The 27269-nt window shown below is 35.3% G+C and overlaps 2 protein-coding genes across 4 annotated transcripts in view; one reads left to right on the plus strand and one right to left on the minus strand.

The window, feature by feature from the left end:
• Positions 1-27065, minus strand: part of ACAP2 (ArfGAP with coiled-coil, ankyrin repeat and PH domains 2) — a 137298-nt gene extending 110233 nt beyond the window's left edge. For all 3 annotated transcript variants that reach the window (XM_072963396.1, XM_072963399.1, XM_072963392.1), the window contains exon 1: positions 26753-27065. In XM_072963396.1, the coding sequence (XP_072819497.1) occupies positions 26753-26805 (53 nt within the window). In that variant the 5' untranslated portion in view covers positions 26806-27065. The remainder of the gene's footprint in view (positions 1-26752) is intronic.
• The window catches only part of LOC140696973 (uncharacterized), a 277558-nt gene that overhangs the window by 94081 nt on the left and 156208 nt on the right, over positions 1-27269 (plus strand). The gene's annotated exons all lie outside the window — the stretch shown is intronic.

Raw genomic sequence — 27269 nt, forward strand, 5'->3', positions numbered from 1 at the left:
CCCAAGTTAATATGCATGTCCTGTATATTTCCCATTAGTACATTCACAGCTTCAATTTTAACATCCAAATCATTACTCCACCAAAATTTATTGTGGAGATGTATCACACCTTGTTTTTGCCAAGTAGTGAGCTAATTTCCCTTCCTTATTTCTCAAGTAACTGTCTATTTTCCATTGATCTGAAATATCACCTTAATCACACTCTAAACTCATATACAGTTGAATCTGTCTCAGAACTTTTTAAAATTCTCTTCCTTTCATCTGTCAGTTCTGGGCTCAATATAACACTATTTTAATCTGAGTACTCAAAGAATACATTTTAAAATCTGATGGGGACATTGTTGCTCCTATTTTCCAAAATTTTCTTGGCTAGTCTTACATATTTGTTCTTGCATTTAAATTTATTTAAATTTAGAAAATTATTTTATAAATTAATTTAGGAAAAATTTATACTTTTAAAATGTTGAGTCTCCAAGCAACAAATACGATTTCTTAGTCACCTTTTCCCTTTTTGTCATCAAGCTTTTAGTTGTTGTATAATTATATATAAGTCCCACAAATTTCATGTTAACTTCATTTCCATTCATTTTATATATCTTTTCATTAACTTAATTGAGATTCCCCCAAACATGTTTTTATTTCTATCTGCTTAACTGGTACACAGGGAAGCTACTAACTTTATTTAATGTATAACTATGTTCAAAGTCCTTTTTGAGTTGTTTTATTAATTTTCATTATATCTGCCTCATAATTAATCATATCTAAACACTATAAGCTGAAAAAGGACTACAGGAATACAGTAAGAAAATAGATGAGATTCACAGTAACATTTACATATGATTCCAGAGATTATTTTGTAAAGTTTACTACCCATCCATTCTTTTAAGGGGAGCAGCAGGCATTGTTTTGTAGGTTACTTTTTTCAAGGTGGTATTTTGAGTGTGTTAAAAACAGAATAAATTTATTTTAAATTCAAAAAAAGAAAGAAAATGGATTAGCAGATACAAACTACTACATATAAAATAAACAACAATGTCCGACTATACAGTACAGGAAACTGTATTCAATATCCTGTAATAAACCATAATGGAAAAGAATATGAAAAGAATACACACACACACACACACACACACATAACTGAATCACTTTGCTGTATACTAGAAACTAATGCAACACCGTAAATCGATTATACTTTAATAAAAAAAAATTTTAATGTCTGCAGCACAGTTGCTGCTCCAACATTTGCATTTGAAAGAAAATAATTTATAAACCTGTGTATGAAAGATAATTCCCTCTGACCTGCCTTCTTACTCAGGATCAGTCAATATCCTCTTTGTGTACCCCAAACCTCAAAGGCATAGAGAATTTTAAGAAGTTCTAAGCTGAGCTGTTTTACTCAAGAAGGTTTAATAATCTAGAGGGGCTAATAACATACAAAAAACAAAAATCATAATGAAACAAATCTCTATATAGCTTCTCACTGTAATCTTGTCTTTACATTCTTTGTTTTTTGTGAAACTGCTGAGTGTCGACGACGTATCTTAGAGTAAAGTGAGCAAAGTTACAGTAACTGACTCAAAAGCAAACACTCAAGATGCTGCACTGAAGTGAAAAGGATTCCTAATAAAGGAGTGTAGAACACAGGTCAAGTCCTTGGGATACTACCCATGAAAGAAAGCAGGAATTCTTTCTCTCTCATCCACCTAACTACTATACTTGGAAAAAAAAAAAAAAGGCGGGGTGTGGATAGACTCACCCCTGACTATATTCAACAAGCTAAATTTCTCAAGGAAGACCAAAGACATTTCCAAACAAACAGCAGAAAGAACTAAACAGCCCTGAACTTGGGAAAAGAGGACCACGGATGCAAGTAAAAGTAAAGGAACCCTGTTCTACTCATAATCTACCTGACATAACTTTCAATCAAACTTACAAAATTTCTTGTACCCAGGCAACAGAATGAAGCTAGAATAAACTGTGTTCTAATCCTCACTGTCATTAATTTGCTATGTTATAGTGGCCAATCACTTCAAATCTAATTTATTCATTATCTGTAAAACTCCATACAACATCATTTACCCTACTTCTCCCAAAGAAGATTGAGAATTCTAAAATTTCTGAATCAAGTGATATCAAAGATAACCCATTTTAATTGTTGCATTTCAAAAATAGAAAAAACAAACCAGTTCCACTAAAGTACTTGATAGGAATTAAATACAAAAGGATAAAACACTATGCAAATATAAAGAATAATTATTACAAAGAAATATCTACAAAAATTTAGAGAAGATGAAAATCAGTGAGGGAACGATGAGATGACTGTTTCTGCAAAGAGACCTGGCCAGGTTTTTAAAAAAAAAAAAAAGAGAGAGAGAGAGAGAGAAAGCAGTAAGAGCATGTTTATTTCTTTCCCTGAAGTTTACAAACATTAATAAAAAGAAAAAACAATTACTACAGGAAACTTCATCCATAATGAAACCAGGGAATGGCTACAATTCCATACCACAGATAAAAATAAATGTCCAATACCATGAAATAAGGGCAAAATGAAAAGTGGAGCGCCCACAATTTCACTAATCCTAAGCAAAATACAGGTTTCTTAGTTAAAGCAGAGTAGAAAAGTCCTATTAACAGGATACAACATGATACCCAAATAAACCTCTCAGTCTTAGTTGAGGCTCCGAGGTATTATCTGACAACTACTTCCACTATCCAAAATGAAATGCTAGATAGACCACATGCACAAGATCTGAAAAGGAAGTGGCCAAAAAAAGAAAAAAGAGAAGGCAGTTTTACAATACTTAGCTGATCACCCACCTCCAACTATTTTTATAAAAGGTGGAGGTGGGAGCATCTGGAGAGATTTAAAGAAGAGATGGAAATTGGGGAGAAGAAATTTCTTTAGAGTGAGTTGTCAATAACACTCTAAAATCAAAGAGGAATAGACTGATGCTTTACCCTCACCTCTAGCCTAGTAAGGGGGGCTTCAAGGATATCACATGAAAACTTGGTGTCTGTCTTTGGGAGCTTAGGAACTCTGTGGACTGGTTTTATCTGACTTCTACCTGAGAAATCTAAAGACTAGCATTTGATTAGAGTGATCCATGGCTGCAGAACAGAAGACTACAATTAAAAGTAGCTGCACTGTCACTGATAACAGGCCAAGCTAAGCGTTTCCCATGTAAAAAATGTGAACCACTTGAGAGTTCTCTTGGGCTTCTTTTATATCCTAGAATGAGGAAACTTCTGCAGAGGCTGAACTGTCCATTGGATGCCAATGGAAAGAAGTACTGTAAACATCCAGCCCAATAAGAAACACTGATCTGTGACAACAGAATAGCAGTTAGGGATCCACATTGACAGATTAGGAAGTAATGGTAATAGCATTCTCTAGGGTGTTTTTTTTACCAGATTTATTGAGATATTACTGACAGTGTACATTTTTTAAAGAATTTTTTTACTGAACTACAGTCAGTTACAACATGTCAATTTCTAGTGTACAGCACAATGTCCTAGTCATGCATATATATACATTTTTTTGTTTTCATATTCCTTTTCATTAAAGGTTATTACAAAATATTGTCTATAGTTTCCTGTGCTATATGGAAGAAATTTGTTTTTTTATCTCTTTTCATATGTGTGACTAAATTTGCAAATCTCAAACTGACAGTATACATATTTAAAGTGTCCAATTTGATCAGTGTATACACACACACACACACACACACACACACGTCCATAAAGCCATCACCACAATCAAGATAATAAACTTACCTATCACCGCCAAAATTTCCTCGTGCTTCTTTGTATTTCTGCCTCCTGCCCCTCCCCTCCCCAGGCACTTTCTGTTGCTATAGATTAATTTAAATTTCTAAGAATTTTATATGAATGTATTAACATAATATGGACTCTTTGATCTGGGTTCTTTTACTCAGCCTGTGTATTTTGCGATTCATTCATGTTATAACATGCATCAATAGTTTATTCCTTTTTGCTAGCAGTATTCTGTTTTAAGGATATTCCAGCTTGTTTATCCACTCACATGTTGATGGACAGTTGGCTTGTTTCCAGTTTTCAGCTGTTACAAATAAAGCTGCTATAAATATTAACATACTTTTTAAGAAATTGCCAAACTGTTTTTCAAGGTGGTTTTGCCATTTTACATATCCACTAGTGTAACAGAGAAGAATAAATCTGACTCCATATTGGATCTATTTCTTTAACTTTAATCTCTGTATTCTATTCCTTTTGCTACAAGTTAAGAATGTTGCCTCTAAGCCTGAAATATACAGGTCAGCCCATTCTCAAGCCTCTGATCCTTAAATGTATAACACTTTTTGATTCATATAGAAATAAAAAGTTGCAGACCAGAGAATAATATTGGTCTTGTTGGAGGCTTATAGAAACACTCTAACCAATCTACCTGGACAGCTGCAAGAACAAAGGATTCTGGCACTAAGATGTCTGCAACAACCAACTACATCCCTTCCCCTTTCAGGATAAAAGAAGCCTGAATCCTAACTCGGGTAAGATGGCTTTTCTGGGACACTAGTCCACCATCTTCTTCTTGATCCGCTAGTTTTTTTTAATAAAGCCGCTATTTCTTGACCCAACAAGTCATCTCTCCACTTATTGGCCTGTCATGCGACAAGCGGTATGTGCTTGGATTTGGTGAGTATGAGAATTCTACTTGCCCCACATACCCGCCAGTACATGGTATGACTGGTCAATTTCATTTTAGCCATTATACTAGATGTGTAGTGGTATATCAGTGGGGTATTAATAATCTGCATTTCCCTAATGACTAAAGAAGTTGAGTAACTTTTCATATGCTTATTTGCTACCTTACATCTTTACCTAGTCTTGAGAGTGAAGGAAGGCTTCTGGGAGGCAGTAATGTTGACACTGAGACAGAAAGGATGAACAGGATTAAGCCAGGAAAAGGGACTGGAGAAAGCCTTCCAGGAAAAGAGAACAAACAGCCTGTTCAAAGCCTGAAAGAGGCAGGAGGGTATGACCTGCCTGATGAGCTAAAAGTAAGATCTTCTGAGAAAACCAGAAATCCACTCTATATAAAATCTCCAAATTTTTTAATATTGGCACTTTTAATCAATGTTAATTTTTAACATTATGCAGGCCAACACATTGCATGGCCAGCAAAATATATGTTTATGGGCCAAATAAGACCGTGTTAACAGTTTGTAACCTCTGATAAAGCAGAACTAAGTGAGATTATTAATATAGTAGATCCAACAGACATATAGCTATCAACTAAGATTTATACTCCACAGAGTATAACCTTCTATTTAAACATTCATGGACCACTTTAAAAAACTGATTAAATAAGCCACAAAGAAAATTCACCAGTTTCATAAAGTGGAAATACAACTAATCACATTCATTAACCTCTATGGAATGAAAACTGAAATGGCAAAAGTAAACCAAAAAAATCCCAGTCTTAGGAATTTTTAAATTTTCTCCTAAACAGTGTTGAGTTGAAGAGAAAATCAAAACCATACAGTAACAATATACGATAAATAGTGATAAAAACATTTCACATCAAAATTTGAAAAGCTAAGCTCAAAAAAAAACTTACACTCTTGAAGATTTTATACTGAATATTAGACAAAATACAAATGAATTCAAAAAGTCAGATTTACTTTATTTTCTAAGAAAAGCAGAAAATAGAATTATGAAGACTAAGGTAGATATTAATAAAAAAAAGAACTGATCAACTCAAGAACTAATTTAGGGAGGTAGATAAAAAGTAAATATTATGGGATACCATATTAACAAGGTTAAAAAAGAAAGCATCAATTTAAAAAATTAAGAATGAAAAAGACAAGAAATCCATAATGTTCTGTATGACCCTATGCTAGACAAACCAGAAAGCCTAAGTGGAACACACAGTGTATTAGCTTCCTAGGGTTCCCATAATAAACTACCAAAAAACGGGTAACTTAAACAATAGATTTATTCTCTCACAGCTCTAGAGTCTGAAATAAAGGCACTGACAGGGCCACACTGCCTCCAAACACTTCCTTGACTCTTTCTAGATTCTGGTAGTAGTCATCGATTCTTGGCTTACAGTAGTATCACTCCAATCTCTGCCTCGGTCATTATATGGCTATCTTCTCCCTGTGTGTCTGTCTTCACATTACCTTCTGCCTTCTTATAAAGACAACAGTTATAATGAATTAAGAGTCCACCCTACTCCAGCATGACCTCATCTTAATTACATCTGCTGTGATCCTATTTCCAAATAAAGTCACATTCTGGGATATTGGAGTTAGGACTCAACATATCTTCCAGAGGGACACAATTCAACCCATAACAGATACCTTTGAGTAAGACAAATTGCGAAGGAGTGACAGTCAGAAAGGTTCCATCTAGGTGAATTATATAACAAGTTCAAAATCAAATAATTTGAAGATTGAATTATATCAGAGCATAAAGAAAAAAGTGGGTATTTCTTGGGGGTTTTTTTATTAAAAAAAAAATCAATATAACACTACAGTAATCCCCCTTATCCATGAGTTCACTTTCCAGAGTTTCAGTCACCCACAGTCAACCACAGTCTGAAGATATTAAATGGAAAGTTCCACAGATAAACAATTCATAAATCTTAAACTGCATGCCATTCTGAGTAGCGTGATGAAATCTTGTGCCATCTTGCTCTGACCCGCCCTGAATCTCCAAAGATTGATGTCGTCTTAGCTCGGTGACCCAGGATCACCTGAAACAGATGATCCTCTTCTGGCTTATGATCAGAACACCAACAGTAGCTTAACACTTTGTCACAACACCAACGTCATCCATCTCATGTCATTCTCATCACATAGGCATTTTATAATCTCACATCATCACAAGAAGGGTGAGTACATTACAACTAGGTATTTTGAGAGAGCACATTCACATAACTTTTATTACAGTATATTGTTATAAACTGTTGTTTATCACTTACTGTGCCTAACTTCAAACTTTATCACAGTTATGTATGTATGGGGAAAAATGGAAAATATACCATTTAGTACTATCCTCAGTTTCATGCATCCACAGGGGGTCTTGGAACATATTGCTCACTGATTAGGGGAGACTACTGTATTACCAAAATATTAATCAGAACAACAGCTCATTATAACTTCTGAACATTAATGCAAAATCATAAATAAAATATTAATAAAATCCAGCTGTATTTTTAAAGATTATGACCAAATGAAATTCATAGGACTGTAATAATATTTAAATATTAGGAAATCCATTAATTTAACTTACAATGTTAAAAAGTCAAAGAAGAAAAGCAACATGATTATCTCTACTAAAGACTGAATGTTGGTATTCCCCTAAAATTTATACGTTGAAACACTAATCTCCAAAGTGTTGGTATTTGGAGGAAGGGTCTTTGGGAAGTAATGAGAAGTAGATTACAGTGATGACGGGATTAGTGCCCTTATAAGGAGATGAAGAGACCAGAGCCCTCTCTGCACAGATACCAGGAAGAAGGCCTTCATCAAGAACTCAACCATGCTAAACACTCTGGTCGTGGACTTACAACCTCCAGAACTGTGAGAAATAAATGTTTGATATCCAGAACACCCAGTCTATGGTAATCTGATACGGCAGTACAAACTGACTAAGACAGTCTCAGATGATAAAAAGGCATTTGACAAAATCAAACATCCATTCCTGATTTATAACCCTATTTATTTAAAAATAGTTACTTCTTTAAGATGATACACACACAGAAAAGCACTAATATTTGCTTGGATTTGTCCTCCCTCATTTTTCTTCCTTTATTTGAGCAAAATTTAGCAATAACTTCTAAAATTTTCAGTGTATATCCCCTTTTACACAAATTATTATGATCCTTTTAGGTATTAATGCTACAGATACAATAAGGCAAATATACCAGGAGGATAGACAAAAGCTCATAGAAGAAAGAAACTAAAAACGAAAAACCCGAAAGGGGACTGGTTATTCAAATTACCATTCAATAGTTAGTACACAGCTGCTTAAAGAATATGCCTCCATTTAAAGAATAAGGCAGATCTCTTAAGTCCTGACAAAGAAATATGAATATTAAGTGAAAAAAGCAAAGTGAAGCAGACTGAATATGATCTGATCCCATTCATGCAAGAAAAATGCATGTGTTAGCATAAATAGAGCAAAATGTCTGAAAGCATACACACTATGCTTTGAACTTACTTTAAATATTTGTATTATTTTTCCAATTCATATAAATAGTTTTTTTAACTTGTACAAGAAAAAATAAAGTTTCATATTTTTTAAAGACAGAATAAAGAAAAGGGCACTGCATAAAAAAGTCTAAAGTGGTCAGTCACTATAGCATTGTTTAGGTGTCAACAAAAGAAAAAAATTAGAGTAGAAGACACACACGAGGATGTAAATTAGAAGGCCTTAGCAAAGTTGACCTCAAAGGTAGTGTAAAGACACTGAGCATTTTTGTGTATTAAAGTAAAAACAATGAATTTGGAATCTCAGGAAGACGACTGTTAACACAATACAATAATAATAGGTAGTGTTGGGTTGGGCAGGGAACAGATTATCTAGGGAAGAACTGTTATACAGCCATCTACAGTGGGGAGTTACTGAGATCAGTCTGAGGTGTGACAAAATAACTGTTACTAATGAATAGGATACAAGTGCTGCCACATCACTTTCCTGCTAAAAACCCCTTATTGGCTATCCCTTGCAAACCTGGATGCTTTTCTTGTTCTAGAGAACAAGTAAACAACAGTAAGGAATGGAGTTATATACAGATAACCAGTGGGAAACTGTGCCTTGTCTATAACCATTACGTTGAAAAGACAAGAAGATTGAAAACCACTGTGCTTTATTATCTGTTTACATATATTAAAGAATTCTGACACACTTAGAGTAGTAGTCCTTCAATAAAGTTTCACATCAGAATCACCTAAAAAGCATTTTCAAAGTATATATGCCTATGTCCTATTCTCCCTCAAAGTTCTGATTCAATAGGCCTAAAGCAGAGTCCAAACAAAGGTATTTTGCATAAAGCTCCCCAGGTGATTCTGATATGCACTTCCAGTTAAAAACTGCTTATCTGACTACATGGATGGCTTCTCAAATAACCAAACATAAAATAAAAGGAAAGCTAACACATTGTTAGTATAGAGGACAAAGGTCTTGACACTGTTATCTGTCAACTTTCTTAGAATCAAACTCTACCTTCATAACACTGTCATATTTTTATTTGAATAACTGCAACTAGCACCTGTGGCCAGAATACAGCTGCTGGATCCAACAAAAGAGATGTCGTCATTTTTATCTCTTGGAATCATAGTAAAGCAGTACTGGTAATGCATCAGTGCTGTAATTCATAGGGAAGATTACACAATTTATACAATAGCTGATTGATAAGAAGAAATCTCCACAATAGTGTTCTACAATTGTGAGTGGTGATTTGAATTAAACAGTTTTGTAATTTGTACAGACTTTTTTTTATTGTCATCACTAGCTTTCTGCCATACTTAAAAGATTGCAGTTTTTTAAACATTGTGAGAGCAAAATTATTTCTTATAACTTTAAAAATGTTGGGCTCCTTTCAAGACATTCAGAAACATATAATCAATTATTTTTGCTAAAAATTATTTTTCTAATCAAATGTTTAGAAGTAAGTTTCTTTGGTACATTTATTTGATACTTTATATAAAGAATTTTCTCTGGAAAGTAATAGAAGTTTTAGATATCAGACAACTTTCACATACAAGCTACCTTTCTAGCTCATTTTTCAAGTCAAAAACGAGGTGTCAGTGGTTATGTCTTTTTAATTTTTTACAAAATAAAACATACATAAAAACAGAGAAAAGTGTATGATGCACTCCCACATACCTATCACCTAGTCTCAACAATTATCAAAACTCTGTCATTCTTGTTTCATGTAATTCTTTTTTTTTTTGCTGATGCACTTTAAAGAAAACATCAGATGTTATTTTATTAATCTTTAATAGATAAGAAATTTTTAATAGAATCTCTTTATCATTATCAAACATTAACAACAATAATTCTCTAATAATATCTAATAACCATTAAACATTTGACTTTCCCAGACTACCTCAAAAATATTTTTTACAATTGTGAATATTATATCATTTTGTACCAAACTGTGACACACGAAAATATTCTGCCTCAAAAGTTAATGTTTCATAACTATCCAAATTTGAACATGCCATATCTTTATAAGAACTTCCCACTATGTTTCTATGACAGTCCACCAAAATCGTTAACATGATATACAAAATATTGCACGATTTGGCCGTTACCCAAATCAAGGCCTCAGGTATGACTGAGACCTCTCCTAGTTCCATAATAATCTAATATTTTCTTAATGGTAAGTTGCCCCAGTGAAAGATAATGGACTAAAAGAACTGAGAATGTACAACCAGCTAAAGGTAATGAAAAAGCAATTCACTGCATGAACCTTAATTGGATGCTGAATTAAGGAAAAGAAAACTACTTATAAAAAACTGGCACAACTGGGAAAATCTGAACATGTAATTACTGTTAGCGCTATAAATGTGTTTCTGAAGGAGAATGTCCTTATTTTTAGAAGATGCATACTGAATCTTCAAATAGTTTTTTTTAAAAACATGTACATGCTGAGTGTATATGTATGCGTGTATACGTGTGTGATTGAAAGAGAGAGAGAGAGACAGGGGGAGCAAATGTACCAAAATATTAACAACCAGTGAATCTAGATCAGAGTTAGATAGGTATTCATTGTACAGTCCTTTCAACATTCCAGTAAAAGCCTGGACATTTTTAAAATAAAAAGTTGTGGGGGACAAAAGGGAAAGGGTAAGAATGCATTGTCTCCTTTTCCCCATAATATGTCTATTTCTTAACTAACAGCACTTATTTTTGTAAATAAAACTTCAATAATAATGGCCTCCCATTTCCCTGAGATAAAATAGGTTAATAGTTTATCAGACTTTTTAATATACAGCTTATGACATAGACAGTGTCATGTTACACATTCTAAATTATATTCTACTTTTTCTTTTCACATAATATATCATGGACACTACCCCTACAAATTGAGATCTATATCCTCTGTTATGAAAGGCAGAAGAGAGAAGTTTGGATAGAGTAAGTGTTGGCAAAGTTTCCATAAACAGCCAGATACTAAATATTAAGTTTTGAGGGCCAGACAGTCCCTGTTTCAAGTACTCAATTCTGCTGTTGTAGCAAAAAAAAAAGTCATTGATAATATGTAAATAAATAAACATGGCTGTGTTCCAGTAAAAATTTATGAACACTAAAATTTAAATTTTATATAATTTTCACTGTGTCATGAAATTATCTTTTGGTTTTTTTCAACTTTTAAAAACATAAAAACCTAATTCACAAGTAGAAATGACAACATAATTTGCAGGGACCAATGGGAAAAAATAAATGGGGCCTCTTGTTTAAAAATTAAGAATTTCAAAATAATGACAGCAGAGCATTAAAACAAACACAGGGCCCTTCTAAGAGTGCAGCCTACATGACTACAAAGTTATATAAAGTACAGAGAATGGTCCTAGTATATATAAAGTGCTTTTTAAGAGTTAGCTATCATTATAATTTTAATAGCTAAACAGTATTCTACTTAACCAACACTGTACCTGCACAACTTTTCCTATAAATAATCTGATAACTTTATTGGAAAAATATCCTTGTTCGTATAAGTTTGCACATTTTCCCTATTCCTTAGAAAAAATTCCTAAATGTTAAAGTACTGAATCAAAGCATACATATTTTTTAATTCTGAGATATTTTACTATTTTGTCTTTCACAAAAGCTTTGTCAAACCACCCTCTTTCCAACAGTATGAGGACTGGTGCCCTATACCTTTCCTAGTAATGGGAACTGTCAAAATTGTCACTTCAGCTTTAAATACATAATCTTACTGCATCTTTATAATTTTCCTCAACATCACAGCCAAGGCCCTTCGGGCACAACGTGTAGCAGATTATATTTTCCAAAGATGACCACACATCATCAACTGCAACATGACTTTGCCATTCCCCCATCAAAACACAGTCTATTTCTTCACTCTTTTACTGGGTGACTCCTGTGACTGTCTTAACAGAATACAATGTAAATGATGCTGTACCTGTTCTAGGCTTAGCCCTTAATTGGTCCAGTAGCTTAAATGTCCTCAAGGACGAGATGACATATGGAGAGGACAGAAGGGTCACAGTGCACCAGGGCATCAGAATGTGAATGAAGAAGCCATTCACTGGAAGTGGATCTTTCAGCCTCAGCCGCCCACTTGTCGTAACATGGATCAGAGATGAACCATTCAAACCTTTCCAAACTCCTGACTCAAGAATCATTAGCAAAATAAAATGGTTGTTTTAAGTCACTAAATTTTACTTGGCTTGTTACAGAGCAATAGATAACCAAAATATGATTTGAAGTACAAACTGATAAAAATATTAAGATCATATATTTCCAAATCAACATGTACTTCAAAGGTTATCTTAGAGAAACACACTTATTCCAATGATTGTTTATGAACAATCGTATGAACAATTCTTTTACAATCACTTAAGGAACCTTAGTTACATTTCTTTCAAATTTCTCATTCTGATTCAGGTTGTCCAGGAGCAACAGTTTTAAAAAAAGCTGTTACAGACATTCTAAGTAAACAGTCAACTGAAAAATTAAGAGTTTATCAAGGTGACAGAATATGAGATATTTAAATTTATTCCTATATAACTGCAATAAGCACTAATTCTCTGAATAGTTCAGTTTGTGAATAACTATTTCCTTATAAACCCCACATATATAAATATTTTGGCAGCCTAGAAATAGACTAGGCTCTCAAGAGTTGTAACAACTACCCAAGAGGACCTAAAATTTTTGGTTTGATTTAATTATTATGTTGTGAAAGAAAAGTTAAACAACCCTAGCAGCTGTCGTATATTATTTAGTTTTGCAAATTCATTAATAGTGCAATAACAGAAAGAGTCCCAAAATAAAAATAGTATGTTATGTGAAAATGAAGAATGCATGACTGTTTTGTGAACATAATTTTTGGCAATAGAAGTCTGTAGCCTAACTACTGTGTGCAAGGAATTATGCTGCTAGTGAAAGGAAACAAAGACACTGCTGGTCCCATACCAAAGAGTTTATAACCGAAAATTGAATATGAGATAAGATCATATCAGTTTGTAAAGTAAAATTACAAAAGGCTACACTTCTGGGCCAATTCTACTTGACAGCTCCACAAAAGGAGAACTCAAGATTTTTTGCCAAAATCCTGCTTTTCCATTGCTTCCCCTTATCAGCAAACTATACCTCCATCCACCCAGTTGCTAAAGTCAAAAATGTAATTTTTTATTCTGTTCCTGACAAACAATTCAACAGCAATTCTTTTTCATTCTACTACAAAAATCATCTCCACCATCTCCCAAGTCATCTCTTGCCTCACCTATCCTGATGATCAGTTTCCTGCAATGGCTCCTTAACTGGTCTCTCTACATCCACTCTCACCCCTCTACTACCCATTTTCCAAATAGTAGTCAAAATCTTTTTAAAATATAAGCCTTATCATTTCTCACCACTGCTAAAAGCTTTCTGATGGCTTCTACTGCACTAATCATAAAATCCAAACCTCTTACTATGGATGACTTATAAAGCCTAACAAGATCTGGTCCCTGCTTATCTCTCTTTATCTCCTCTTGCTCACTCTGCTCCAGCCCACATTGGCCTTTTAGTTCCTTGAAGATCTAGCTCCTTCCCATTTCAAGGCTTTTGATTCATAAGCCTCTCCCTCCCCCTGGTTCCCATGTCACAAGTGATCAAACTCTGCATTATCAACAAGAAGACAACCAAACATCATGAGCCTCCTGATATAAATGACACAGTACATCATCACCAATGAATATTCTTGCCAAAAATGTTTAAATTCAATCTATCCAGAGGAAACAACCAGACAACTTTAGAATGTGAGAAATTCTCCAAGATAATTCATCTACACTCTTCAAAAAAGTAAGTTAACATGAGGTTATTAATTATCATACTATCTATAATCCAGAAAAGTAGGGAATCATCACTTCAAAAACAGGGATAGAGAGATTGCCAAGATGGTGGAGTAGAAGGACGAAATCGGGAGTTTAGGATTGCAGATATTAACAACTATACATAAAATAGATAAACAACAAGTTTATACTGCATAGCACAGGGAACTATATTCAATATTTCACAGTAACCTACAATGAAAAAGAATATGAAAAGGAATATATGGACGTATATGTATGACTGAAACATTATGCTGTACACCAGAAATTGGCACAACATTGTAAACTGAATATACTTCAATTAAAAAATATATTTTAAAAAAACACAGAGAAGCAACAAGTGTTTATCCCATAGCATCTTGATAGAACATATGATACAACCATTTTGTTTAAACCACAAAACCTTCTTAGTGATATTGAAAATTTATAACATATTATTAAATAAAAAATAGCAAATACCAAAACTTTTGCACTATGATTTTAAGAAGGTAATAGTAAAATAATAAACATAGATGACATCTTTGGAAAAATTGCAACCCAGCTGAGATGAGCCTTTTTGGGAAGTTGCAATGGGGTGAATAAATTTTGCATGTGAGACAGAAGTGAATCTGTAGGAGCTAGAGGGTGGAATGCGGTAAACAGAATAATAGCCTCCCAAGGATGTGAACATCCTACTCCAGAACCTATGAAGAATATGTTAGGTTACACTGTATAGGTGAATTAAGGCAGCATATAGAATTGTTAATAATCACCTGACCTTCAGATGAAGAAATTATCCTGGAATTATCTGGGAAGCCCAATGTTATCACAGAGTCCTTATAAGTGAAAGAGGGAGAGTATCACAGTCATTGCTGGCCTTGAAGACAGAAAGGAGTCATGAATCAAGAAATATGGAACTGGAAAAGTCAAAAAATAATGATTCTCCTCTAGCCCCTCTAGAAAGGAATGCAGTCCTGCCAACACCTTGGTTTTAGCTGAATGAGAGCTATACTGAAACTCCGGCCCCTAGAACTGTAAGATAATAAATCTGTGTTGTTTTAAGCCACTAGATATGGGATAATTTGTTATAGCAGCAACAGGAAACTAATGAAGCTTACTCATTGACTGGACTAAAATGACCAGCTGGTACTCCTCTGTCTGCCTAACAAAGGAGTGTGTAAACCTTCTCTGGAGAAAGACGATACCATCCAGAGCATCTCCAATTTTTTCATATACAATGTACAGCATTAAATCAAAAACTGGGCCAACCAAAAGAAAGAACTAAACAACAAAAGAATACAAAACAATAGCCCCACAGATGATCTAGATGTTGGTTTTATTAGGTACAGACTTTAAAATAGCAATAATTAATATGTTCATGAAACTAGAGAAAAGCCTTCAAGAACCTGCAAGAAACATATGAAAAGTTAGCAATTTTCACCAAAGAATAAAAATCTATAAAAAATAAATTTCCAAAAGTTAAAAAAAAATACAATTGAACAATTCCACAGATAGGTTTAACAGAAGTTAAATACAGCAGAAGATGAGGGAATACAGGTCAATAAAAATACCCCATTTCTCTACAAAGCAAAACATTTCAGAAAAGAACAAGAGACATGTAAGGACAGAGCAAAAAAATTCTAATACATTCTTGTGGAACTGAGTCCCAAAAGAAGAGAAGTGAAGCAGAGGCAACTTTTAGAGATAATAGCCAGGAATTTTACAAACGGATGAAAGATACTCTACAAACCCTATATACTGAAGAAACCCTACAAGCTCCAAGTAGGATGAATAAAATAGAAACCACACCTACACATATCATGGTAAAACTGCTTGAAAACCACAGCCAAATAAAAACTCTCAAAAGCACCCAGAGGAAAAAAGACATACTATCCTCAAAAGAGTAACAAAGACTAACAAACTTGTAACATAAATGATAAAAAATAAGAAACATAAACAAAAGACAATGAAATAACATTGTGCTTTAAAAAAAAAAAAGCCAACCTTCTATTCTATGCTTTGTGAAAATAGCCTTCAAACATCAAAGGAAAACAAAGGCTTTTTCAGGCAAATGGAAATGGCTCTTAGCCAGTAGATAAAACCTTAAAGAAATGCCAAAGTCATCTTCAAATTAAATAATAAATGTGCTAGGAGTATTTTAATTCATTTTATCCATGAAAAAACTGACCATAATCAATAAAATCTAGTCTTTTTATTTACATTAGTTTAAATACTTTGATTTAAAAATCCAGAGAGATGGATTTTTAATTTATAATAAAGTTTCCCTATGAAGAGAAAACTAAAAAGCAAAGTAAAACAACATATCACCAAATTTAAAACCATTAAAAAAAAGAACAGTAAAAGTTTTGTTTACTTAAAAATGAACACACTTCTAGCTAGAACTAAAAAAATCAAAATGGTTAGTCCCATAAACTTTAATTTTACATGAGTCAATTTAAAAAGTATACACAGATATCTAATTTTGTTAATGACTCTAAAATATATACAAAGTTAAGTGCTTGATATTAACTGTCCTAGTGCCCATTCTCCATTGTCTGCTTTTGGTTAAACTGTTTTACCATGTTTTACACTTCAATACGGAACTGTAACTTTTTGAGCAGTGAAAATTTTTTTCTTTAAATTTGAGTATGTCTGTGGCAACACAGAAAATACAAAAACTTTAAAGGGGAAAACTAACTAGCTTTCAATAAAGAATCCTGACATATTTCAGGTACAACTTAACTACAGAATCATAATGAAGTTAACTCCTTCTATGAGAATTTCTTCATATGTTAATCCACCCAAATCCTTTATAGAGTATTAACTTGCATTGCTTCTCATCTGTCTATTCCCCAAGTCCTTCTAGACACAATTCAATGGAAATAGATTTCATGCAATCTCAAATAAACACTTAATATTTCCTCACAGTAGTTTTTTCCTCTATAATCTCAGTTCACGTATTCTTTGCTCTCTCATGGCAGACTTAAATCCTTAAGGCACTGTGTCCTCAGTTGTTGCTTCCCCTCCTATTCTTCTTTTACTCACGCTACCTTCTTAAACACTCTACACATGAAATCTACATATGGCCCTATTTTAAAGATCTTTACTGCTCTCCTACAAAGTGGAGCATGTCCATCTACTTTTATTGTTTCATCACCTACAACATAGATGATTTTCATATTTACAAGTAACGTACAATCTTATGGTAGCTCACAGAGAAAAAAATGTGACAATGAATATATATACGTTCATGTATAACTGAAAAATTGTGCTCTACACTGGAATTTGACACAACATTGTAAAATGATTATAAATCAATAAAAATTGTTTAAAAAAAAAAGTAACATGCCTAATCCTTTATGCATTCTAGATGCTTCCAACCAATAGTTTATTTCCATATAGATATGCCAGCAACCTTAACTAAATCATCCAAGCATGTCTTCAAGGATACAAGAGGAAGAGGAATTAGCATTATTAAGTGGGTACTCCTCATCAACTTCTGTGAAAGGCATTCTGAATTCTCAGTAGTGAAGTATTATTCTCATTGACCCTGGGAAAAACTAAGAAACCTGCCCAAGGTCTCACAACCAGTAAATGAAAAAGAAGTGAAACAGGTAATCAAACTCCCCACATACTTGGTCCATACTTATCACCCTAAAAGAGTATTCTCCAGTAGAAATTATGCTTTGCCTTGGTTGGTACACCACAGAAACCTCCAGTTAAATATCACAGATCAGGTACACCCATTTATCTCCCTTTTCTTAAAATATCCAATTAAATAAGACAGAAGCAGGGGCGCTAATACACAAAGACAAAGAACAGAAGTGACAACAGTAGCAACACAATTCTGGAAACGGAAAGGCAAATAAAAGAACAGTAATCCAGACCAGAAAAAGCCAAAACCTAAGTCTTCAAAATACACTGATGAAGCCAATTTCAAGCAAAAAGATTTACAATACAGAATCCTAAAATGGTTAAAGGCATGACGATGTCATTATGTCTCAAAATACATGGATGGCAGTGGGACGAGGCAGGAGGGTGAAAATAGGATTAGTTGAAATCTTATATTCATTCATAAGGAGAAATTAGACTCTTCAGATCACCAGTCCACTCCTCCATCCTGACATGACCACCTCTTCCCTGACAAAAGATGGGAGCTTTATTTTCTGTAAAGGATTACATAATCAAGTCAAAACTATTGAGTAAAACAGTGAAAAATTCCCCATGAAAGAAACTGCAGTGAGAAGTCCATATCCCACAGCCCTTCTCCAGCCCCTTCCTTAGCTCAGCTCCCTGAAATCTAGCACTTAGGCTCTATCTACTAGGCAGAAGATGAAAAAGAAAAGACCTAAAGATACTGACATTTCAGAATGGTCCCAATGAAAATACCACCCTGCAGTGAAACCCTCCCAGTCAACAAACCATAACAAAATACACTATACTTCCAATAATTTTTTAAAATATATTTTTATTGAAATATAGTCAGTTTACAATATTGCATCCACTTCTGGTGTACAACACAATAATCATACAGGAACATACATATATTCGTTTTCATATTCTTTTTCACCGTAAGTTACTGTAAGATACTGAATATAGTTCTCTATGCTATTCAGTATAAATAAACTTGTTCATCTATTTTATATATATTAGTTAGTATCTGCAAATCTCGAACTCCCAATTTATTTCTTCCCACCCTCTTGCTCCCCTGGTATCTATAAACCATGAGTTTGTTTTCTACACCTGAGTCTGCTTCTGTTTTATACATAAGTTCAATTTTTTTTTTAAGATTCCACATATAAGTGATATTATATGGCATTTTTCTTTCTCCTTCTGGCTTACTTCACTTTAGAATGACACTCTCCAGGTCCATCCATGTTGCTGCAAATGGCATTATTTTATTATTTTTTAGGGCTGAGTAGTATTCCATTGTATAAATATACCACTTCTTTATCCAGTCATCTGTTGATGGACATTTAGGTTGTTTCCATGTCTTGACTATTGTAAATAGTGCTGCTATGAACACTGGAGTGCATATGTCTTTTTGAATTAAGGTTCCTTCTGGATATATGCCCAAGAGTGGGATTGCTGGATCATATGGTAAATCTATTTTTAGTTTTTTTGAGGAACCTCCACATCGTTTTCCATAATGGCTGCAGCAAACTACGTTCTCACCAACAGTGTAGGAGGGTTCCCTTTTCTCCACATTCTCTGCAGCATTTATTTTTCATGGACTTTTTGAATGATGGCCATTCTGACTGGTGTGAGGTGATACCTCAGTGTAGTTTTGATTTGCATTTCTCTGATAATTAGCGATATTCAGCATTTTTTCATGTGCCTATTGGCCATTTTTGTATCTTCATTGGAGAATTGCTTGTTTAGGTCTTCTGTCCATTTTTGGATTGGGTTGTTTGTTTTTTTCTTATTAAGTTGTATGAGCTGTTTATATATTCTGGAGATTAAGCCCTTGTCAGTCTCATCTTTTACAAATATTTTCTCCCATTCTGGAGGTTGTCTTTTTGTTTTGCTCATGGTTTCCTTTGCTGTGCAAAAACTTCATTAGGTCTCATTTATGTGAACAGAGAGCCAAGGATAAACTGAAACCCTTAAGGAACATTTCTAAAAGAAATCAGAGACCAAAACAAACAAACAACAACACTTGGAGGAAGGAGAGATAATTCAGAGAGAAAAAATTTTAACTATGACTAGTTTCTTCAGATCTATAGGGAAAGCTCTTAAAGAATGGGTTGACATTAGAAAGGAATATTCAGAGAGTAAGAAAGAATATTTGAAAACTAGGATTAGAAAATAAGTCAGATAAATTATCCAGAAAGTAGGACAAAAAGGCAAAGAAATAGAAAAGGGGAGAAAAAAGAAAATTTGAGGATTCATTCAAAATATGAATATAAAAATAACAGATGAAAACAAGATACCACTACACACTATTAGAATGGACAAACTCCAGAGTAGTACTGACAATATCAAATGCTGGTAAGAAGGTATAGCAACAGGAAGTCCCAATCATTTCTCTTGGGAATGCAACTGGCACAGCCACTTTGGAAGATTTTCTTATAAGAAACCCCCAAACTTATATGTTTAGTTACAAAACTAAACATACCCTTACAATACATACCATACAATCCAGCAATTGTGCTCCTTGGTATTTACCTAAATGAGTAGAAAACTTATGTCCACACAAAAACCTGCACACAGATGTATATAACAGCTTTATTCATAATTACCAAAACTTAGAGGTAACCAAGACGTCCTTCTGCAGGTGAATGTATAAACAAACTGCAGTACATCCTGACAATGGTCTTGTATTCTGTGGCCTTGCTGAACTTAGTAGTTCTAATTGATTTCTGTGCATTCCTTAATATTTTCTATATACAAGATAGAGTCAACCCTCCATATCCTTGGATGCAGAATCCACAGATACAAAAGGCTGACTGTACTACACTGATTTACATAGGAACTTGAGCATCCACAGATTTTGATATCTGCAGGGGTCCTGGAACCAATCCTTATGGAGACCTGTATACAATCTAAAAGTAGAGATGGATTTACTACTTCTTTTCTATATGGATGCCTTTTTTTTTTTCCTTTTCTTGCCTAACTGCTCTGGCTACAACCTCCACTACATTGTTCAACAGAAATGGGAAGAAAAGACTTCTGTTTTCTGATCTTACGGGAAAACTTTTAGTCTTTCACCATTCCGTATGATATTAGCTGAGAATGTTTTACAGATGTCCTTTATCAAGTTGAGGAAATTCTCTATTCCTAGTTTATTGACTATTTTCATCATGCAACTGTTGGATTTTGTCTAATGCTTTCTCTGTATCTATCAAGATGACTATGTTTTATACTTTGTTCTATTAATATGGTTTACTACACTGATTTATGCATTCCTGGGATAAATTCCACTTGGTCATGGTGTACAATCCTTTCTCTATGTTGCTATAGTCGGTTAGCTAATATTTTGCTGAGGATTTTTGCACTTACATTCATAAGGGATATTGGCCTGTAGTTTTCTTGTGATATCTTTATCTGATCTTGGTAGCAGGGTAATACTGGTCTCATAGAATCAGCTGGGAAGTGACACTTCCTTTTCCATTTCTTGGCAGCTTTTATGAAGGACTGTTGTTAATTCACCTTTAAATATTTGGTAGAATTCATCTCTGAAGCCATCTTGGCCTGGGCTTTTCCTTTGGGGAAGCTTTTTGATTACTAATTCAATCTCTATTTTTTCTGTCTATTCAGATTTTCTATTTCTTCTTGAGTAATTTTCAGTAGTTTGTGTCTTTCTAACAATATATGCATTTCATCTAGCTTAACTAATTTATTAATTAAGTTAGTCTAAGAATTCTTCATATAACAGTCTCTTATAATCCCTCATTTCTGTAAGACAGATGTCCCCTCTTTCAGTCCTGAATCTAGTAATTTGAATCTTCTTTTTTTCTTGGTCTAGGCTAAAGGCTTGTCAGCTTTGTTGATCTTTATGAATAACCAACTTTTGGTTTCGCTGATTTTTCTCTATTGTTCTTCTATTCTCCATTTTCATTTATTTCTGGTCTAGTCTTTTTTATTTCCTCCCTTTCCCTGCTTTGAGATTAGTTTTTCTTCTTTTTCTAGTTTCTCAAGATGGAAGGTTAGATCACTGATTTTGAGATTTTTTTTCCTTTTTAATATAGGTGTTTCTAGGTGGAAAGTTCCCTCTAAGCACTGCTTTAGCTGCTTCCCATAAGTTTGGTATGTTATATTTTTGTTTTCATTTGTCTGAAAGTATCTCATTTCCCTGTAATTTCTTCTTTGATCCACTGGTTATTTAGGAATGTGCTCCTTAATTTCCACATCTTGTGAATTTTTCAGATTTCTAACTTCATTCCATAATGGTCAAAGAATATATTTTATATGATTTCAGTTCTTTTAAATTTATTTAAGCTCATTTAATACCTTAATATATGGTCTGTGCTAGAAAATGTTCTGTGTGTACTGGAGAAGAATATTAATTCTGCTATTACTGTGTGAAGTGTTCTATAGATATCTACTAAGTCTTGTTTAGTGTATAATGTTGTTCACATCTTCTGTTTCCTTAGTGACCAACTGTCTAGTTGCTTTACGCATAACTGGAAGTATTTGTCTGTGACTATTATTGTTGGATTTTCTATTTCTCCCTTCAGTTCTGTCAGTTTTCCTTCACATATTTTGGGGCTTTGCTAAGTGCATATGTTTAAAGTGTTTCTTCCTAATGGACTGACCCTTTTATCATTATAAAATGTCCTTTATCTTTGGTAATTTTTGTCTTAAAGTCTATTTTATCTGCTATTAGCTTAGCCATTCCAGCTCTTTTGAGTACTGCTTGCACGGCTTATCTTTTTCTATCCTTCTATTTTCAACCTGTGTCTTTGAATCTAAAGTTGTCATTTTGAAAAAAAAGAAAAAAGTATGTCTCTTATAAACAGCATATAGTTAGAGCATCATTGGAATTTTACATAATAAACACTTTAAATAAATAAGACCAAAATTCATAGAATGACACACCTTCTTCTGAAACTGAAGAAGCTACTATAAAGACAAAATATTCAAGAACAGCCATCAAATTTTTGGAAAAAACAATTAACAAGGGAAAACTTTTCCCACCAGATATCATAAGGCTATAAAATATTGCAACTAATATAAGTATTTGCAGGAAAACAAATACATTGGTAGAAAAGGGTAGAATTCAGAAAAAGATACATGTTCATATGTATGCATATTTATGCATGTTATGTGTGTAATTTTAGATCAATGGGGAAACGATAGATTATTCAAAAAAAGGCATTAGGAGAAGGGCTTCCATTAAGAAGAAAATAAAATAGGATTATCTCCCACACTCAAAACTAAATTACAGCTGCATTACATGAAACTAAAAATTGCTACAAATAGAAAAATATCCTATGATAATGGGAATAGAAAAACATTTCTAGGCAATACACAGAAGCCAGTTTTCAAATTTCTGTATGATAAAAGACATCATACACAAACAATGCAAATTTAATTAATGCAATTAAAGCCTGTGGCTTGAGAGAGTAAAAGTAAAAGAGTGAATTCACTTCCAAGTCCGCCATTTGGAAGTCTACTATTAAGAAAATCAAATTAACTTCTCAAAATATCCAGTCTGAGATTTTTTTTTAAACATTTCAAAAATGAAGACAATAATTCCCACATCATAATACATTTTAACATTAAAAGAGATGGGAGCTATAAAAGCATCTAACATGAGGTCTGGCATGTTAAAAAAGCTTGTTCTTTCTTATTTTAACTTAAGTTGATACAACATTAAATGAGGAATGAGAATCTGCAATGAGGAATAACTGGATTCGTGTATTTTGGTTCATGATAAAAGTATAATGCCAATCTACCACTTCTGAGATAAAAATACATTTTGCTTCATCCCTTGCCCACTATACTTTCCATGTATAAAGTACCAGTTGTAGTACAGAGTGTATCTGTTCTAAAGATGGAAGGTAAAGTGGCAACCCAGACAGGATTGGCATCAGCTTAACAGCAAAACATTATATGCATGTGTGTGTGTGAATATGTATACATTTTTCATTCTAATGTCTTTCACCCATTGAAACCTTTCACCCTAAAACATCTTTTTAAGATTTTTATCCTAGTTACTGAACAAGGATCATATCTGAAATAGAATCTACAAACAAGAAATCTTCAGAATGGTGCAAAATAAACATTGTTAAGAATAAAAAATAAATGTATCAGATAAAGACTCAATATTTTTATATTTGAGCAATGAATTAGAGCAAAAATCTACAATTCAAAAAGCACTGATTAATTCAACTTTTTGTTTCAAACAAAATGTTCACTTCCTGAGTGAACCATATGTTTACATAAAGGAAAACCACAATTTTTATTAAAATTGTATAAAATTTCAAAGAGCAACTACACATACAATTTAGGGCCTAAACAAGTTCAAAGTTCTTCATCAAGTGTTGGTCAAAGTGGAAAATTCCCACTTAAAAAAAAGTACACTTAAACACATTTACCTTTCTGTACATTTTAAATGAACAAGATTTTGACCTTTAGACTGGGTTTTTTTAAAAACTAAGGGAACCCAAAATTACACAATGAAATGCGCCTTCCCAACCTAAAAACAAAACAAAATGTTCAGGGAATGTACAAGTAACCACTGACTTTACTCAAATTACTAAAGACAATGTTGCAACTGGGCAACATCCTTCTCTCCCTATTTCAACCAGTCTCCCTCCTGGTTTTCCTCTCAATGTCTCAGGATAATTAATGGTTAAAGCATGAACACTGAGCAAGATCTGCCATTTACATTAATTTTACAGCACCCAAGGCAGTTAAGTCCACAAGACAGACTTAAATGCCACAAGATTCATTTGTGCAGGAAAATAAAAATAGGAACTAGTTCAAAAACAGCACAATAGATCAGGATACTACAAGGAATAAACAGTGCAGCTGCCTTGCTACCAAAAAAACAAACCCAGCTCTCACAAATCTTCTCTTTGATAAAAGATTCCATATATCACTTATAAACATGCAGGACACTCTTAAAAGTTTCTCTTACACATAAAGCATGTGAATAAAAAGGCTTCTAAAATATTCTTTTCAAATGCTACAGAAATGAACACAGTAATGGGATTCTTAAAAAAACTAAAACTTAGTAATGTGAATGACTAGACTTTTATCTCTTGGCATTCTTGTCTCTACTGTAAATCTAATCTAGTCCCCAAAATGTATACAAATATTGGAGTTCTCTGAATCTTGGTTTCTCTTTCCAATATGCAGCCAACAGTAACTGGAATATTGGAAACAACTCTTGAAATTAATATCTTAATTAATATAGAATAGATATTACATTCAAGTTTAACAAAGCTCCTTATAGTATTTCATACAACTTAATCAGTATCTTTTCCTCTTATTTTATATTCAATGATTCCTTTATTTCAAACGCAAAGACAGCACATGGTTTGGGATCAACACCAGTGGTTAGAAACATTCCCAGATCACTTCTCTCAAGTTTTTCTTTTTAAAGAAACTTAAAATCTGAAATAAACTGAGTGCAAAGCAATATTCTCTAGACCAAAAAATAAAGTGATTACATCATTACCCAGTAATAGCTGGGCCACCTTAATAAAATTCCACCAAAAAGCAGAATTTCCTAAGGTACGCTTTAAAAATTACTTCCTTTACCACACAGTCCTGGAATTCAAAGTGCAAAGCTGTACTAGACAATCCATTTGTATATTCTCTGAGTTTATTAAATCATGCACAACATAAAAGTTTAAAAAACTAATACCAATAATAGAAATCAAACCAGGTGCACCTTTTTACAAGCAAAGCCCTAAGCTCCAAATAAAATTCACACACACACCAGGAAAAAAAAATCAAAGTACGTTCTCCTAGAAGTAGGAATTTCTTGGTTTTACAATAGTTTTCTTTGCTTTTCACTGAAAAGAAAATGGCAAATCAAATTAACCAAGATAAGGATGAGGACAGTTAGTCCCCGGGCTGAGAATGCAAGAATTTACAACCCAGGCTTGGCCTAGAGATCAGCGGGCACACACACATCAATACTCAGGGGACGCTTTCAAGACATGTCACTATGCAACGGAAGTTTTACGGTCTTCTTTTTTTAAGGCCTAAGGACAGCCCTATAAATGCACTGTAAAATACAACCTGGCAAAACCTCATTCTCCAAAACAATTCAAGAGTTTCCTACGAAGCCCGAAACCGAAAGAGATGTACTCTGGACACACTCTGAACTGCCGCCTCTCAAGGGAGGGAGGCCAGTCCAAGTGAATCAGAGTGCCTCCACGTCAGTTTATATGACAGATCCACTGGGAGCATCCGACTGTTATCGGGGCCCTCCCGGGCCAACGCTGCTGGAAGAGGAACATAAATGCAATCTTCAGGGCCCTCCTACTTCCGTTCTCAAAACAGAAATGCACTGTTTCTCCTAGCCTTCACCCGTCAGCCCAGTACCTCTCGACAGCGGTGCCTTTCTTCAAAGAGCTTAAGTGCAAAGAAAAGCTGGTAGTCTCTGACCAGGGTTGATAGAATGCGGTTGGTCAAAGCACTCCCAGCCCCGACTCCCCTGCAAATCAACCGCCAGCGCTTCGTAAGAGTCCCCTTTGCAGGGGACACGCAAGCAGCACAAGTCAACGTCCCAGTTCGCCCCCTACTCCTTCCTCCCTGGGGTAAGGGGAGCGGAAAAACGCAAAGAGGAACTAAGTGAACTGCAGGAGGGTGCCCTGCAAGCTCCTTCAAAGAGGAGCTGGGGTGGGGGTGGAAACCAAGAAGGAACGGAAGGAAGGGGAAAGGATGAGCGGCAAGAGGAAGGGGACGAGAGCGCGCGTCCGCAAAGGGCACGAGTCTTCGGGGACGCGACTACAACCCAGGTCCTAGAAGCTGAGGGGGTGCGCCCAGCCTCTCAGCTGCTCCGCCCCGGGCAGAGGAGGACGAAGTGGGATGAGGAGCCTACATCCATCTCCCCCGTCCAACCTCGCCCCTCAGGAAGGGTCGATCGGGGCTGCAGTGCCCTCGCCGGGTCGGGAGAGGCGGCAACGGCCGCCCGCCCCGTCGGAGGGCGCGGACTGCTGGACCCCCAGCGCCTTCTGCGTGCGGGCTTTCATGCCCCCACCCCCGGGGGAGGCAGCTCCAGGTGACGCCGGCTGGCGCTGGGAGGCCGCGCGGGTTACCTGAAGCGGGGCGAGTCCTTCAGACACTCCTCGAAATCCACCGTCATCTTCATCCTGCCTCCGCCTCGCCTCGCAGGCGGCGCTTAAAGAGCCGAGGGAGCCGCGGGAGCGGCCGCGCTGGGGATCCAGACGGCTACAGCGGGCGCACGGCCCCAACTAGAGCTGCGCGGAGCTGCAGAGGGGGCCTCGCCCGCTGGTCATAGTAGCCGCGAAGACGGCGGTAGCAACGACGGCTCGTCAGGCCCCAGTCCGGCCCCTCTTCCTCCCGCCCCCAGCAGAGCGCCGGCCTCAGGGAAACCGCCCGGGAGTGACAGCCTCGGCCAGCCAGCCACGAACCCGGTGGCCAATGGGCGGGGCTTCCGGCAGCACCGCCTGTGGGCGCTCGGGCAACGCGCCTGAGCGACGGTAGCTCAAGCCAATGAGCGGAGCGACCGTGGGAGCCTCCTTGCCACCAGCGTCCCGAAGGCCAACCAGGATAGGTGGGCGTCATTAGGTGGGACGCCCCGGTTGCTGGGAG

The sequence above is a fragment of the Vicugna pacos genome, chromosome 1 (genome assembly GCF_048564905.1).
Source record: "Vicugna pacos chromosome 1, VicPac4, whole genome shotgun sequence".
Classification (NCBI taxonomy): Eukaryota; Metazoa; Chordata; class Mammalia; order Artiodactyla; family Camelidae; genus Vicugna; species Vicugna pacos.